This window comes from Boleophthalmus pectinirostris, unplaced genomic scaffold (genome assembly GCF_026225935.1).
Source record: "Boleophthalmus pectinirostris isolate CB_2022bp ecotype Guang Dong unplaced genomic scaffold, ASM2622593v1 HiC_scaffold_1, whole genome shotgun sequence".
Lineage (NCBI taxonomy): Eukaryota > Metazoa > Chordata > Actinopteri > Gobiiformes > Gobiidae > Boleophthalmus > Boleophthalmus pectinirostris.
Window position 1 is genome coordinate 33893132 of NW_026570970.1, and position 17255 is coordinate 33910386.

The 17255-nt window shown below is 38.7% G+C and overlaps 3 protein-coding genes across 3 annotated transcripts; 2 read left to right on the plus strand and 1 right to left on the minus strand.

Moving 5' to 3' along the window:
* Positions 1 to 2478: 2478 nt before the first annotated feature.
* LOC110162946 (olfactory receptor 51L1-like) lies at positions 2479 to 3426 on the minus strand. Its single transcript, XM_020927861.2, has one exon. It carries the CDS (start codon positions 3424 to 3426, stop codon positions 2479 to 2481), a length of 948 nt encoding a protein of 315 aa, XP_020783520.2.
* A 4103-nt stretch (positions 3427 to 7529) lies between these two features.
* On the plus strand, positions 7530 to 8468 carry LOC110162947 (olfactory receptor 142-like). Its single transcript, XM_020927862.2, has one exon. It carries the CDS (start codon positions 7530 to 7532, stop codon positions 8466 to 8468), a length of 939 nt encoding a protein of 312 aa, XP_020783521.2.
* Positions 8469 to 11099: 2631 nt separating this feature from the next.
* On the plus strand, positions 11100 to 12023 carry LOC110162948 (olfactory receptor 6N2-like). Its single transcript, XM_020927863.2, has one exon. It carries the CDS (start codon positions 11100 to 11102, stop codon positions 12021 to 12023), a length of 924 nt encoding a protein of 307 aa, XP_020783522.2.
* The last annotated feature ends 5232 nt before the right edge of the window (positions 12024 to 17255 follow it).

The window sequence follows — 17255 nt, forward strand, 5'->3', positions numbered from 1 at the left end:
AGTTTGAAGGGATTTTGACGCAGATGTAGGGCTGGGCGATATGGATCAAAAAACATATCTCGATATATTTTGCTATATCTCGATATACGATATATATCTCGATATATCTGTACAGGAAAAATAACCCCCTAAAACTGAAAACTGCAAAAACAAATCTGCCAAATTCCACAAGGTCTTTTTTTTTTATTGAAGTGTAAGAGGTGGGCATTTCATGTAGGAACAAAGTGCTTCTGCCACATTTAAGATTACAAAAATCCCTAATTCCATAAATAATTTAACTGTAAAATAAAAGAAATAAAACATATTTCCTTCTTTTCATTCATGAATAAAACAACTCAACTCAAGTTCATCTTTGCATTAACTCTGTTAAACCACACGACAACCAGAACCATGAGCTCATTCAGCAGAGGAAGATTGGGAGGTTCCTTATTTTAACAAACCCATGTTCCTATCCAGCAGTAAAGAACTCTGAGGTTTCCCACAATCCACTGCAAATCAAACCGAACGTTTCCAAACACTATTGTACAAGTGACACTGCAGCAAATTATTCATTAAAATCTTCTGCATAAATAAACTTTACATGACTAAACTTTACAACATATAAAGCATAACAACTACGAGTCACATCAGCCTGTTTGACATTATAATGTGTTTAATGCAGCTTTGACACAAGTGTTTACGGTTTACAGAAATAAAACTTAAAAGCGCATGACTAATTTGCATAAACAGGTCGCTCCTTGCACCACTCATGCAGTTCAGCTTCTTTCGGACTAAAGAACACGATTCAGTGGAATATGAGTGTTCTCTTTGTGACAGAGGGATGTTCTGCTGATGGCCTTGTCTGTAAATGGTGGAAAAGGTTAGTGGTGCTACTAGTGCCACCTTTCGGCATTTATGGTGGTAGCGAGGAGTGAACGAGACAGAAGCAGCAAAATCAAGGAGGCGGGGGTGCGCGGAGGCAACGATAGAGAAGGCAAACAAGCGAAGCGGTGAAATCAGAATTGAATATAAGCGTTATATCGATATATGCGATATGTCAGAATCCATATCAAGTTTTAAAAATATCTCGATATATTTAAAATATCGAGATATCGCCCACCCCTACGCAGATGTCTTAATATAGCCTTACAACTGAACAAATTAAGGATTACACAAGAAATTGATAAATAAAAGCCAGTGCACACTTTGGGCGAGGGCAAGAGTTGCACTGAGCCGACTCTGAGAGAAAAGTTATAGATTAGGGAGCGTCCTGTTTGATACCGTGCTCTGTAACGTTGGTACTCCTCAGGGTGTAGTCCTGTCACTGTCCCTGTTCTCTCTGTACACATCTGCTCCTGTACATTCAGAGGGACTTAAGTCTGCTCAGATGTGGAAGTGTCCAGAGGAGGACTGGGTCTGTGTGCAGCTGCCTCTAAGTCTACTGGAGGGTGCTGTAAATAATGAGCTCCAACATGTGCTTTCCCTTATTTATTTCAGGTTCATGTTAGATTGTAGACATTTAGTGTAAATAGCTGGGTTTATATTAGAAGAAGTGCAAGCAACTAAGTTTTTAGGAGCAGTGCTTATATCTGACCAGTTAAAAGTTTGGACACACTTTTTCATTTATGATTCTTCTTTATTTCCATGATTGTTTACATTGTAGATTCTCAGTGAAGGCATTAAAACTATAAATGAACATGTATGGAAGGTACTAAACAAAAAATAACTCCGAACACGTCCATGTCCAAACTTTGACTGGTAGTGTACGTCATTATCACTCTTGCCACAGGAGACATGGTGAGGTTTCCACATTTGTAATGGTGCAGAAGAACTTATTATCTTAGCAACAAGAAAGACCAGGAAGTGGCAGTAGCAAGTTCCTGTGAAATTTGTGAAGATGAATAAGCATCATATGTTCGCCACATTCAAGCAAAATAACATGATGTCTAAGAGAATCAGACCATGACAGGGCTCGTATAACTCAGTGGATTGTAAATATAGTGTCTCAAACCAGTGCAATTATACAGAAATTTTTATATTATGTGGACCAATTATGGAACTTTACACCCACACAGGGCCTTTTAGTTCTAGTTGTCGTTTCACCTTTGTTTAATCATTTTGAATATGTGGGTGGTGGATGACTTGTATAGTGCAGTACATCTTCCTTTAAAAAGTGTATAGAAATGGCCTTAATAATGAATCTCCTCACGTTGAACTGTTGAAACAAATCTGCATCTGTTTTACCTTTAGGTCACCTGGACAAATGAGAAAAATGAATGGACAGTTGCAATGTTTTTTGAAGATATAGGCCAAAGTCCTACGCCAATATGCAATGCATTTTACGATATTTCAAAATATTCCATGATATTGCATTATTGTTTAACCTGCTGAATTTCCATTTGATCGGTTGAAACTGAGAAGACGTAAAATAAAAGTCAAGACTCATTTATAATATAACAAAAATTCACGTACAAACAAATATGTAATATGTAATAATAATTAGAAAATGACGGTAGAAACCTTTGTTTTGATTTGAAAACGTTGATATATGGCTGTTCTGATCTGTGGCAGCTTGAGTCCGTAGATGAGAGGGTTGTTAATGGACGGCACCATTAGATACTCCAAAGATAAAACAGCTGTGACTATTGGGTTAATTTTGTCAAATCGTGTCAGTGACAACTCCAGAAAAACAGACACAGAATATGTGACAAACGTCACTAAATGTGGAAGACAGGTTTGCAGAGCTTTGCCTCTCAGTTCAGCGCTGCCTCTTTTGCACACGATGAGAATCCGCACATATGAGAAGAGCACAAACAGCAGAGGGATAAAGATGGTAGTTACAGTCACAAACTGACCCACTACATTGTTATGTGTTGTGTCAACACAAGAGTTTTTAACCACAGGCCAGTTTGAGCAGAAAATCCTGGGCAGTTTATTTCCACACAGAGGTAACTGAACACTCAGAGCAACGCCATAACCTATTGCACAAGCAGGATAAAAAACACCAACTCCCCACAAAGTCAGTGCTTTCCTTATGGTCATTTTAGTGTGATAATGCAGCGGCTGACAGATGGCCACAAACCTGTCGTAAGCCATGATTCCAAGTATTGTAAACTCACAAGAAGCGTACATGTAAATGACATATATCTGAATAAAGCAGTATGGTCGTGAGACAAAATGAGAATCAGACAAAAGATCAGCCAGAAACCTGGGGAAGAATCCAGCAGAGCCGTACAGAGAGTTCACAGACAAACAGCAGATAAAGACATACATTGGCTGGTGCAAAGACTTCTCTAATAAAATAGTGAGTATAATGACCATGTTAGCAGAGATTATCGTCATGTAGATCAACAAACAAAGTGTAAAAAACAAATATCGAAGACGTCCATAATCTCCAAAAAGTGTTAGTTGGAAATAGGCAGGATTTTGGCTAAAGTTCCCTTTCATTTCTTTTAAACAAAGGAAAAGTGAACAAATAAGAAAACCTGTTTTTAAATCAAATGAATTATTGTTGAGAAGCTCAAGACACTGACCTATTTAAGCAAGTCAACTCTTATATATTGTTTCCCTATAAACAGAGGAGCACAAGAAGGTCTGAAGTCCAACCCACAAAGATGCAAAGATGTACACAAATGCTGCCCAATCATGCAACCATACTGCAGTGTTTCAGCACAGAAAGACTTTAGAAATAAATGTTGGGATATTTAGTTTAGATTATTGACACTATATTTATTTATTTACTAGTTAATAATATTAAAAATAATAATAATCAATAACATAATTTTTTAGATTTTATATTAAAAAGTCATTTGTGAATCAAACCAAGAGCAAAAGACTTGATGCAAAGATGTTAGAATCTAAAATGGCAATATTGTTCGAAAACGACTTAAGATAAACTTACGATAAAAGAATCAAGTTTGCTCCGCTCTGCTGGAGCATGTACTGCACATCAGGTTAATGAGCAGCACAAAAAACGCTATGTAATGCTCCTATCCTAACGTGGCTCACTCAGATTGATGTATTTGTCACTCTGAATTGAGTTCTACACATTAACCTGAATGACTTTCGCTGAAAGAGATCGAAAAACGCAAAGCATCATGAGGAGTATTTCAGTCTGATTGGTTGAAACATGACAATAGCGGAGCAGGGTGAAAAATCTAACTTTTGTTACATCCAGCTGAGAGAAAATCACAGACCTTCCACAAATGTACAAAGTGCTCACCTTCTGCACAATTTTTACAAACTAAATAACCTGTATTGACGCTAAAGTAGGCTGAAGTACATTTGTCGACATCACCATGTTTGTTTTGGCTCCTTTGGCCTCTGCACAAACCGTAATGCTGCAATGTGATTGGTCGGCCACCAGCTCTTTTCTGTGATCACAGTAAAATGTAACTAAATATTTCAATAAGACCAGCTCTAGAAGCGACAAAAGAGCAGAAGTTTTTTGCTGTATTTTAGAACCTTTCACATATGAAGCCAGCTCTTTGACTTTTTTTTTCGTGTTTTTGAGCAGAACGTTTGATCCCTGTATGGATATTTTGGATAAGCAGATCTTGAAGTTAAAATATGTCTGCTGTGCTTTCTACATCTAACTATAAATAAAACTCTCAGACTCTCAGAGACTACAGCAAAACCTGCTCTGGTCTCTGAGAGTTGTGAAAACTGTTTATAAACTCATCATGGTAAAAAAAAAATAATAATAAGATGCTTGGAATGCATATGTGAGGAATAACTTTGGACCACTGCAAACTGTTTAAAATTAACTACTTCTGTTTTTCACATTTTTAAGAAAATAAAACTCAAGTACAAAGCCTTCTTTTAAATCCCTGCCTTTGCCAGAACATCAGAACATGGACCTGCTTCTGGAGGATCAGTACTAAAAGTATGCCTTTAGTTTGAACTAGCCATTGTGAGTTGAAAACTTTCAGTTCAGTTCCTGTGGACTCTTGGCTCTCATGAAAAGGCCATTAAGCTGATGGTCATATTAAAAATAAGATGATGAAAGAGAAGAATAACACGATAATTGTCCTCCTGAGACTAATCACTCTGTCCCATCTCCCGAGGGCCCGTCCTCAGAGGAGTCTCCAGGAGTCCAGTGCTCTCTGTTTACTGTGTTTGTCATAGTTGTAACCCACAGACCTAAGAGAAGAGGTCAATAAGGTCAGTTTTAACCTCGTAACTTTTGTTTATAGATTACCGTAATGGTGACAACAATAGAGCAGTAAGTTGCATTCACGTGGCATCACAACTTTTTAGAATCCCCATAGATGAAAACTGAGCTGCAGAACAGGTCAGAATTCTCAGGTAGAGTTTGCTGTTTAACTGTCAGATTGCAGATTTATTGACCTGGTTTATGGTTCATCTCTCTGTACTTACCAGGCCTATCCACATGAAACAAAAACTGGCACAAAGTCCAACAAAAACACATAATAAATACTCTGTTCACAATAGCTTCAGAAACACAAATTGTATCAAATAGCCTATGTATGCACGTGCACGGGGTCAGCCTGCAGACAAAAAGTGTATAAACTTGTCTAACATTAGCTGTGATGGGCAGTTAGTGATACAGTATATAGCCTCAAGTCCCGGGGTCAAAACATGGCCGCCGATTCAAGTCAGTGGGACGAGCTTAAGGGCTAGGTACTTCCGGCGGCTCCCTGCCCATTGAACATGCGCAGTAGTGCATGCAGTAGTGTAGTCATGTGACATGTGATCACTTTAACCAATCAGAGTGAGAGGAGCTAGAGGGAGCAGAGCTGGAGCTAATGATTAAAAAGCTGTATTTAAGACAACTGAAGGATTTTGTACTGAGAAAACGTTTCTGATCTAAAAATAGGTAAAAATCGCCACAAAATCTGACCTTTTTGGAAACTGTAGGTGCCCTGTCAGCCAAATAGATGTAGTTTGTGATAGAATAGAAGAACAGAACAGACTCACCATCAGCAGAACCCCCCTCTGTCACAGAAAGAACACTCATATTCCACTGAGTCGTTTCCTTTAGTCCAACAGAATCTGAACCGCATCAGCGCACAATAATGAGCTGTTTTTGAGCACTTAGTTTATGCAAATGTGCCATGCAGTTTTAAGTTTTGTTTCTGTAAACTGTAAACAAATATGCTCAAAGTTGTGTGGATAGGGAAGGCTTGCAGACACAGAAACAAGTCAGTCGTCACTCTGAGCCGCCATGCTCGTCTTAAAATCCAGTGTTACGCTAAGTAACAACTGAACCTAGTCGTCGGTCCATGAAAAGACACACTTGCCATCTCCCTCGGCTCAAAATCAGCTGCTGCAACTTCAGACTTGCTTATTTTTACCGCTCACATGATGTTGGGACGACATGACACCAGCCTATCACGTGACTAGCGTTTCAGGCGGTTTTGCATTACTGTGTGGACAGGGAAGACTTTGCGGATACAGAAACGACGTGTGTGGATGCAGATTGTTTCCGATATGGTGATATGGTGATAAACACAGATTTGTTTGAGTGTAAACGGGGCCTAAGAGCTGTCAGCTAATGCTAGCATAGCCTAGCTTGTGCACTTTTGGTCACACTTATAACCTTGTTAGCGTTAAACAACTCTAATTCTAATCACTTTTAACAGTGACATGTGTTGTTGCTTTAAAAAAGAGAAAAAATGTGATGCCACTTCTGGATCCAAACCAGCAACTTCCCAGCTGATTTTTTTGCTTTGTCTTTTTTACTTTTTTACCACAGTGCTATGTTCCATTTATAATCTTGTTATAAGATTATAAATGGAATAACATTTTTATCCCTTTAAAAAATAAATAAATAAAAAAGACCCACTCTGGTCCTTAGCCGTGTTTCTCTGGCCTATAGACGTTTTTCACAATGGCCGGACGTGTCGTGATGTAGGGTAAACGTAACTCCTGCTGTTAAAGCTTTTCTACGGTAAAATATCTGCAGAAATGTCTCGCGCTTTTTCCACCAGCTTCATAAATCTGCACCATCACCAAATCTTCAATCAACAAGGTCGACAAAGGACATATTGTGTCCGTGAAGAATTTATTCTTCAACTATCAAGGTAAGGAAGATGAAAATTTAAAGGTGAACAACGACTAGGATTGGTGAACTACTCCTGAGCAAAACGACCGTTATGGACATGAAATAAAACATAAGTAATAAGTAATTCATTAATAAGTAACTTGTTAACTCAGACTGATTCTAGAATTAAAATAAAAAATCGATTTCATGATGTAGATATTGTCATAGACAGAGAAATTTGTGCAGTTTAAATGCTACACATGTAATTTGTGAACATCTGTAGCACATCTGTGAAAACGGTTTATTGCCATGACGTATGTGACTGTCCCATAAGATTGAGCCATAGATATAAAAGGAGCTTCATCAGTGGACCAATGACTTGCAGGAGCATTATGGGGCTTAAAGACCGGCTGTACGTCTTTACTGTACCATTACATAGACTTACATAATCTCATACAGAGAACGGATAAAATGACTTTTTAATCACATTTTCTATTTTCCAGTTGCTTTCTTTCTTTTCTAACACTTGACTAGATCTTACAAAATGAATTCTGAACCAAATGTTACAATTGTCACTATTGGTGGGTATGTGGAAGTTGAAAAGTATAAATATGTGTATTTCTTTACAATGTTTTTGGTCTATATTGTTATCATCTGCAGTAATGGCACTATTGTATGTCTCATTTGGATGCACCAAAACCTCCATGAACCAATGTACATTTTCATCGCTGCTTTGCTGTGTAACTCTATTCTCTTCAGCACTGTCATCTACCCTAAAATGTTGATCGATGTTCTGTCTGAAAAGCAGGTTATAACCATTTCTGCCTGTCTTTTCCAGTGTTTCTTGTACTACGCCTTCAGCTGTTCTGAATTTGTGTTACTGGCAGTGATGGCCTATGATCGATATGTGTCGATATGTAAACCTTTGCAATATGCAAATATAATGAGAAAAAGTACAGTCATTTGCCTTTTAATTTTGGCGTGGCTCATACCCACTGCTCAGGTAGCAGTTCCCGTTATTTCAAACATCGAAACCAAATTATGCGACTTAAATTTTAAAGGAATATTTTGTAATAATTTGATTTACAAACTGCACTGTACTATATCTAGAGCAATGTCTATCTATGGAGTAGTTGTACTGATCAATGTTACAATCTTGCCCATGTTTTTCGTGCTGTTCACGTACGCTAAAATATTTGTGATCACTTATAGAAGCTGTAAAGAAGTGAGGAAGAAGGCAGCAGAGACATGCTTACCTCACCTGTTCGTTTTGATCAATTTTTCCTGTTTGTTGACTTACGATGTGGTCACAGTGAAGCTAGAATTTGACATGCCAAAGACTGTTCGACTGATCATGACGTTACAAGTGGTGCTGTATCACCCGCTGGTCAATCCCATCATATATGGGCTCAAAATGAAGGAAATCTCCAAGCATTTAAAAAGACTATTTACCAAGGAAAATGTAAAAATGATTGAGCAATAGTTACAGGTTCTAACAGTAGAAGTGTGTTGCAAGGTCTAACGATACAAAGAAGCACAATAAACCAGCACATAAGAGATTATTTGTAATAGACCCTAGATTTACAGATTATAGTCATTAAATGGACCATATTACGCTATTTTTTTAATTTATGTTATGTTGTCTCCTCATCACAAACAGACCTGGAGTTGTGTTTTGTTTCATTCACATGTTTAACACACAAAGTCTGAATATTTAGGCTGAGTTCTTCTCTCAAACAGAAAACACTCTGTTCCACCTTGTGATGTCATGTGGTAATATAAGAAGTCATCCATTGTGTTTTTAAACTCCATATACCTTTTCCAAATTTCAATCTACATGAAATAAAAAGTAAAGCGTAGCTGTAATCTTGAAAATACCACATTATGACATCACAAAGTGGTGTATTTTTAAGTAGATTTTGAGTAGTATAAGACTTTTAAGACGTGGTTTTCAAGCACCAGGCTTCTTGAGAAAGGGGGCGTCACACTTTTTTTCTTCATCAGTGGTATTTTGTGCGAAACAGTTTGGGAACCATTGATTTAGTGAAAACCAGTAATAACATCAAGGGGGTTATGTGCCTAATAAAACTTCTGTCTTCTGTTGCTTGGTCAAATATCCAATTTGATGTGTTTTTCTCATACTGAACTGATTCAAATCAATAAATGTTGACTAAAGAAAAAGGTGTAGAATTTTTTTGACACTGATGATACTGTAGAAATCCAGTAGCGGCTGGTCAAGTCTGCCGCACTCCCTAACTTCACCTACATCAAAACTAATAAAGTCACTGTTTTGTACTAGGCAATACAATATGTTCCATATTTTGTTTAAAATTGATCTGCATCGACATATTTTTATCATGTTAAATGTGGTTAGGTCACTTTTTTGATTCATGTGTTTGCCCTTTGACTGCGCTGGGTCAGAGCAAACCCAATGGAGTTCTATGGGAAGCCTGAAGTTTTGAGAAAATTTGACATAATTACGTTGCTTCTGCCCATGACTTTACATTGCAGCCCTGATGTATGTCTTGGGGGCCAGGGTGGTGCAGAATCTAAAACTTTATTGTACAGATATGTATCTTTGGCTCACCACTACAAAAAAAGTTGCAAGACACCACTAAACAGCATAGTTGTAGTCTACAGCTAGCACAATGCACAAAAGATTGTACATTACTGTTAATTTAGGCTACGTCCACACGAAAATGCTCCTGGATTTTTTTCAATGCGGGTTGAAAAAAAGTCACGTCCCCACACGTGCCGAATCAGTAAATATTCACGTCCACACAACAACGGAGCACTGAGTGAAAACGATGTAATACATCTGCCACACCTGTATGCGGAGCTGTTAACAATGATAATGATATGTTTAATAATGCAGATCTCATCACCGTTTTTTAAAGTTTAAGGTATTTTAGCCTATTTTAGATGTATATATTATATATTATATTCATATAACCCATATATTCCACTGAGTCGTGTCCTTTAGTCTGACAGAAGCTGAACCGCATCAGTGCACAATAGTGAGCTGTTTTTTGAGCTTAGTTTATGCAAATTAGCCATGTGGTATTAAGTTTTGTTTCTGTAAAACGTAAACAAATGCACAAAGCTGTGTGGATAGGGAAGGCTTGCGGACACAAAAACGACATGTCTGGACGCAGATCGTTTCTGATACGGTGATACTGTGATACGCGGATTCGCTTCAGTGTAAACATAGTATTTGTTATTGATCCATGTGCATAATGTGTGGTGCTTGTTGTTAGTATTGGCGCTCTTGCGGTCGGCGGAGGCTAGTTCGAGGGCTGCGGGCTTCGCTGCATCAGAGGACCCTGGTGATGATGGGATTGTGACGTCATCGTTTTCCAAAAGCTGCGGTTTGCTTGTCCACACGACAACGCGATGCCGGCGTTCTCAGATTTCTCCACTCTAGAACCCTGTTTCAAAACGCTGGTGTATACGAAAGGCCAAAACGAATAGAAACTTCTCAGTTTTGACAGAAAAACTTTGTCGTGTGGACGGCATCTTACTCCAGTGAACTATAAACCATGTTAGAATGTTTCTACCTCATCAAAAACATACCTGGAGGTGTGTTTCGTTTCATTCCCCCATGTTTGAGAAACTCTTTATTTGTTTATCTACAACCCCAAAGCTCAAAATGCTCTTACTTCATCTTGTGATATAATGAAGTGGGAGTTTTCAAGTTAACAACTACATTTTAACTTTAGTTCAGTACAGACGGGCAATTCCAGGGCTGGAATTATCCAAATGACTCTACTGATGGTGCATGGAGTTTAAAAACAGTGCACTTCCTGTATTACCACATGACATCACAAGATGGACCAGAACTCAGATATGCAGGGTTTGTGTGTTAAATGTGTGAATGAAACTAAACACAACTCCAGGTCTGCTTTTTAATGAGGAAACAACAATATAACATAGATCAGAAAATAGTGTACACACTTTGTTCACATTGGAATATTCAGAGGGCAAAAGTTGTCTTAAAGGTGGTCAAATGTTTACAGATGTTGCTTGGAGAATTAATGAGATCCTTAGAGGTTAGGGCAGCGCGCTTAAATCACTCAATTCTGTGTATTCTCTGTCCATTGGTTCTCAGACAACAATGGATAACGGATCTGACCCTGCATACATTACTGTTGAAGGCTACATTGACTTGCAAACTTATGGCCCTCTGTATTTTGTGATCATGTTGGTAGTTTATATTTCAGTCATTTGCAGTAACTCTCTGATCATGTACGTCATCTGGAAAGAACCAAACCTCCACGAGCCTATGTACTTCTTTATCTCCGCGCTGTCTTTCAATTCTCTCCTCTTCAGTTCAACCGTCTACCCCAAACTTTTGATCGACCTTTTATCGGAGAAGCAGGTCATTCCGTATAAAGGGTGTCTCTTCCAGTGGTTTTCGTATTACAATTTAGTTGGGTCTGAGTTCTTACTGTTGGCTTCTATGGCTTACGATAGGTTTGTGTCAATCTGTAAGCCTTTGCAATATTTAATCATTATGCGAAACTCCAAAATGTGTGTTTTTTTAGGTTTTGCTTGGTTTTTTCCTGTATGTCACACCATTTTTCCTTATGCTTTTAATTACAATAAGAAGCTATGTACTTTTCATTTCAGAGGAATCATTTGTAACAGCACTGTGTATCGCCTCTTCTGTGTCAGTTCGCCCGCACTATCGATTTTTGGGATGATAATTTTTACAAATGTGGTCATTTTGCCTGTTCTCTTTATATTGTATACATATTCAAGGATATTTCACATTGTGAAACGCTCCAAAGAGATGAGAAAGAAGGCGTTTGAGACCTGCATGCCCCATCTGGTCGTGATGATCAATTTTGCCGTGTTCAGCGCTTACGATGTTCTTTTAGTGCGAATAGAAATGGAATTCCCCAAACCAGTGCGATTCTTTGTGTCTTTACAAATGATTATCTACCATCCTCTGTTAAACCCTCTCATTTATGGACTCAAAATGAAGGAGATCTCCAAATACATAAAGAAGTTGCTTTGTCCGTTAATGGTCAACTAATAATGATAAAATTGTTTCTGCATTTTTCACTATTTATTTGTAGGTAACTGTTTTATATTGTCCAGTACTTTTGGTCACTGTACCTGATTTTTACTGTTTTAAAAACTTTTTAAAAATCTGATCTAGATCATTTGAAACTATTTGCAGTGTCCCAAAGCTGTTCCTCATTTTCCTTTTGCATTCTGACCATCCAAATTATTCACAAGTTTATAAGTGCTTTTCATAACTTTTAAAAGGCCCGAGCAATTTTGCTGTAATGGTAAAACTAACAATAACTTGCATGCTAATATGCACTTCCTGATTATTGGACAATAAAATGTTTTGTCATTAGATGCAGACAGCAGGAAGCAGAACATTTTAAGAAAAAAAAATATCCTAAGTATGTGCACATATTTTATTAGCACCCATTCAGATAAGCTTTTTGGCCTTTTTTTTTTTTTTTTTTTTTTTTTAAGAAGGGAGGTCACAATGAAAGTCTAGTTTTAGAAAAATAATCATTGTGTAGTTATAAAAAGGAGAATCATGCATTGCTTTTATATGGTATGATATTTGTATGAGCAGTTAAACTATCATTAACTGAATGTATGTTTTACAGACGCAACCTTAAGTGAAAACTATTTACTATTTATGTGTTTCATTGGCTATTTGCATGTATTTAAAATAAAAATGTGTCCATTATTTATTATTAATAGATTCTGCTGCTTCATTGATCATTCATAAGGATATTAATGAATTTAATTATTGTAGTTGTAGAGCACCTTTCAAGACACCCAAAGCACTTCACACTTTATTGTTCACTCACTCCAAACTCAGTGGTGGTAAGCTACTGTTGTAGCCACAGCTGTCCTGGGGCAGACTGATATTGTGATTATAAAACATTCATTTTAAAGACACAGCTAAATTGGCATGTGAACTTCTGATACACTGTGTTTTTGGTTAATAATTCCTTGAACCGTCACCTTAATGTGGTTGAGAGGTTTGAGTGCCCAAATGATTTGGGGAGCTATGTTGTTGGGGGCTTCATGCCCCTGTTAGAATCACCCAAGGCAAACAGGTCTTGGGGGATGGGTTAGACTAAGAGCGGTTCAGATGAGTACAAGAATGAGGCCAGTTACGTCGCATGGACTGGTGTTCCCAGGGCCTCATCCTGGAGCTAGACCTGGAATGGGGGCTCCACATCAACGTCTAGTGGCTGGGCATTCCCCCATGGGGCACGGCCGGGCACAGTCTGAAGGAGCGACGTGGAGTCGTCCTCTCGTGGACCCACCACCCACAGGATGATCCATAAGGGGTCCGGTTGGCACTGGATCTCTGGACATGGAAACTGGCTCTGGGGACATGGACTGTCACCAGGTTGGAGGAGAAGGAGCCTGAGCTTGTGTGGAAGGTTGAGCATTATCAACTAGATATAGTCGGCCTCACTTTCACGCACAGCTTGGGCTCTGGAACCCAGCTCCTTGAGGGGGCTGGACTCTCCATTCTCTAAAGTTGCCTGCAGGGAGTGGAGGCGAGCTGGTGTGGGTCTGCTCAGTGCCCCACAGATCAGCCGCCTGTAACAAACAGGCTGGTTTGTTACCCCAAACCACACTTAGCACCTTCACCCTTCACTAGAGCACTTTAAAACACTGCACTTTCCTTGCACACAGCACTTTTAACATATTTGCACATCACAAAATAAATTGCACACAATTGGTTTTAAAAAAATATTTATTGGCTTTCCTTTAACCATTTTTTATTCCTGAGGCACAGCACTTTAATTGGAAGTTGCTTGTCCCTGGAGGAAAAGGGAGACAATAATAAATTACATTTTAAATTGACTTTGTGCAATAAATATGGTGCAATATCTGTTTTAGAATGTTTTAAGTGTTGATGTGTTTAGTGTATTTTATTGTGTTTTAATGAATGGTGGATCTGCTTTTACTTACCTCCCCTTTTTATCTTCTGTCCAGGTGTGAAAAGAGTCCCCTGGAAACGAGCTCCCTCTTTTATGGTTCCGGGCTGGACCACGTGTAACATTTTGTACAGGGGTTTTAGGTTAGGTGTTTTATTGGTTTATGGGTTTTAACATTTAATTGGTGTAATGGTTTTAGGGTTTTATGTATATAGTTGGTGGTTTTAATAGTTATCTGGGTTTTGGGTTGTTTTATGGAGGTTTAGGTTTTAATTTTATGCTAATGATAATTTTAACCATCCCTGTTTTAGCATAGTGGTTTTATCCAATCAGTAGGACCGGCATAAAAGGCGCCTTCAAAGATCAGTCTGTGTTCTGCTGCTGGAGAGGAAACTGCTGCCTGCCTCCATTTTGCACCCTGCACTTTTGCACTTGCACTTTTGTAATCATTGAAGAACACAAAAGTAAACCGTGGACCACAACTACCTGTCTGTGTCTGGATTTTGGTTTTTACCTTGCTCACTGAACCCCAAGCCGCTCACGGTCAACCTACGTTACACCGCCACATTTGGAGTTCACCCCAGTGAATGAGAGGGTCGCGTCCCTGTGCCTTTGGGTTGGGGGCAGGTCTCTCACTGTTGTGTCAGTCTACAGGCTGAACAGCAGTGCAGAGTGCCCGGCCTTCTTGGAGTCCCTGGGAGGGGTACTAAACAATGTTTGTTGTCCTCTGTCCCACTGATGTTCACTCTGTCCCAGTCTATAATGTGGTTCTCTCTTTTACAGTGGTCACAAATGGCCGATTTGAGTTTAAGCGATGATGCAGTCGCTGTATTGGACTGTTGTGGTGAAGAGGGAGCTGAGCTGGAAGACAAAGCTCTCGAATTATTGGTCATCTATGGCCATGAGCTTTTTTTCTCGAGTTTCTCAAAACTCAAAACTTTTTTGAGTGCAACATGCCAACCATGCCCACCATGGTAACTCCTAAACATTGCACCATTAGAGACACATGTAGAGGTCCCAGCATGATGTCACTGCAAGTTGCCAGGAGTTTGCATTGTAATCCCTAAAGGCTTGCGTGGATCTTTCCAATCTGTTTGGCTATTCCTCCGTTTTATTTTAATGTAAAGAAAAAGATATGCAATTTTGTTTTTAAGGGAATTATCTGCAATAGCACTGTTTACAAACTGTACTGCGTCAGTTCAACAGCACTAACCATCTACGGGCTGGTAGTTTTTGCCAATATGGTCATTTTACCATTTTTTAAAATACTTTTTAAAGATATTTTTCATCGCAAGACGTTCCAATGAGATGAGAAGGAAGGCGATCGCGACCTGTCTGCCCCATCTGGTAATTTTGATCAATTTTACAGTTTTTAGTGCTTACGATGTTCTTTTACTGCAAATTGAAACTGAATCTACAAAAACAGTTCGGTTCATAGTGACTCTACAAGTGATAATGTACCATCCATTGTTCAACCCAATCATTTACGGGCTCAAAATGAAGGAAATTAACGGGCACATCAAAAAGCTGCTGTAGAAAACAAAAATAAAGTTGAAAGTGGATTTTTAAATTGTTAGTTGTGGGTTTCAGTAACATGATTTTTTTTTTTACTGTTTTGAAGGACTTTGATGGAAATATTTTTCTTTTATTGAACATTTTTGGTAACTACTGTTGTAACATTTTTGTTTTTGTTTTGTTTTTTTGTTTTTTTCAACTAAATTGTGAATCTGGAAAATGTGTGTACAGTAATTTTGCCATATTTTTCTGCATATGTACGGACATTGATGCTTCTCTGAAGGGTTTACAGATTAGATTCAAATCATATGGAGTTAACATAACCTTAATAAGTACAAGAAACCAAAAATAAGTATGTTTTATTGTGAAGTAACTCAGTCAATTTTCCCTTGAATGTGAGTTAAATTGTTCAGTGCAGTAGTGCGGGTGATCATCTGTTTTTCCTCTGTTTTCAATGGTGCCATGAATTAAAATTGAGATTTGCATAGAACATAACTTATTCCCAATATAGAGAAACAAATGTCCAGAAAAATCAGAGAGTTGCTTGCACACAAAAAAGTCTCTGAATGGATACAGTTGTCTGTCTCTTGTGGTTGCTTCTGTGTGCTTCTCATACAACATAAAGCCTATTTTAAAAACAGAGGTAGTGATAGTTCTTTACATTATACAGCTTTTACATGGAGTGAATATGTTTTCCTGAACTAAGAAATAAAGGTACATGTTATTTCCTCGCCAAAACAAACCTGGAGTTGTGTTTTGTTTCATTCACATGTTTAACATACAAACCCTACATATTTAGACTGAGTTCAGCTTCCTGTTCACAGAGGCCATTTTGAGGACTTCCATCATTTAAAAGATTTTATATTTTGCTATAAATGATTAATTGATACTAACTGTAGACTCTGATTTGTCGGAAGCTTTATTAGACTTTAATCTGTGCTTTATTTTAACACAATCTGGCCATAAAGAACTGACTGAGCTTTAACTGGAATTATAACAGGCGAGTTCATTTGTGCTGTTTAGCAAGTGTCTTACACATAAGATTACAGTCACAAGTGAGCTGGCCTCAACCAACAGTTTTTCAGTCACTCACACTCACCATTTTAGTTAAAAATAAAAAATCTAAACTGGACCATGAACACTCATATTGATCACAAGCTCCTGAAAATGTGTAGTTTAAATCCTTATTTTTTCTTCCATCAATTTTCTTCCTCTTATTCGCGGCCGGGTTGCAGTCTAAGCACGGACTCCCAGACTTCCCTCACTCCAGACACTTCCTTCAACTCTTCCGGGGGGATCCGAAGGCATTCCCAGGCCAACCAAGAGACATATAGTCCCTCCAGCGTGTCCAGGCCTCCTCCCGGTGGGACATGCCAAGAACACCTCCCAATGGAGGTGCCCAGGAGCCATCCAGAACAGATGCCTGAACCACCTCAGCTGCTTCTCTCGACGTGGAGGAGCAGCAGCTCTACTTTGAGCTCCTCCAGTGTGACTGAGCTCCTCACCCTATCTCTAAGGGAGCGCTCAGCCACCCTCGGGAGAAAACTCATTTCGACCGCTTGTATCCGCGATCTCGTCCTTTCGGTCATTACTAGTGTGCAGTGTCTGCTGTGATGCGGTCGCTGTATTGGACCATTGTCGTGAAGAAGGAGCTGAGCTGAAAAGTAAAGCTCTCAATTTACCGGTCAATCTGCGTTCCTACCCTCACCTATGGTCATGAGTTTGTATTTTTTCTTGAGTTTCTCAAAACTCAAAACTTTTTTGAGTGCAACGTGCCACCATGGTAACTCCTAAACACTGCATTAGAGACACATGTACAACGCCCC

Bases quoted from the DNA above. Each gene is read 5' to 3' on its own strand.
- LOC110162946 (XM_020927861.2), bottom strand. From the start codon at position 3,426: ATGAAAGGGAACTTTAGCCAAAATCCTGCCTATTTCCAACTAACACTT.
- LOC110162947 (XM_020927862.2), top strand. From the start codon at position 7,530: ATGAATTCTGAACCAAATGTTACAATTGTCACTATTGGTGGGTATGTG.
- LOC110162948 (XM_020927863.2), top strand. From the start codon at position 11,100: ATGGATAACGGATCTGACCCTGCATACATTACTGTTGAAGGCTACATT.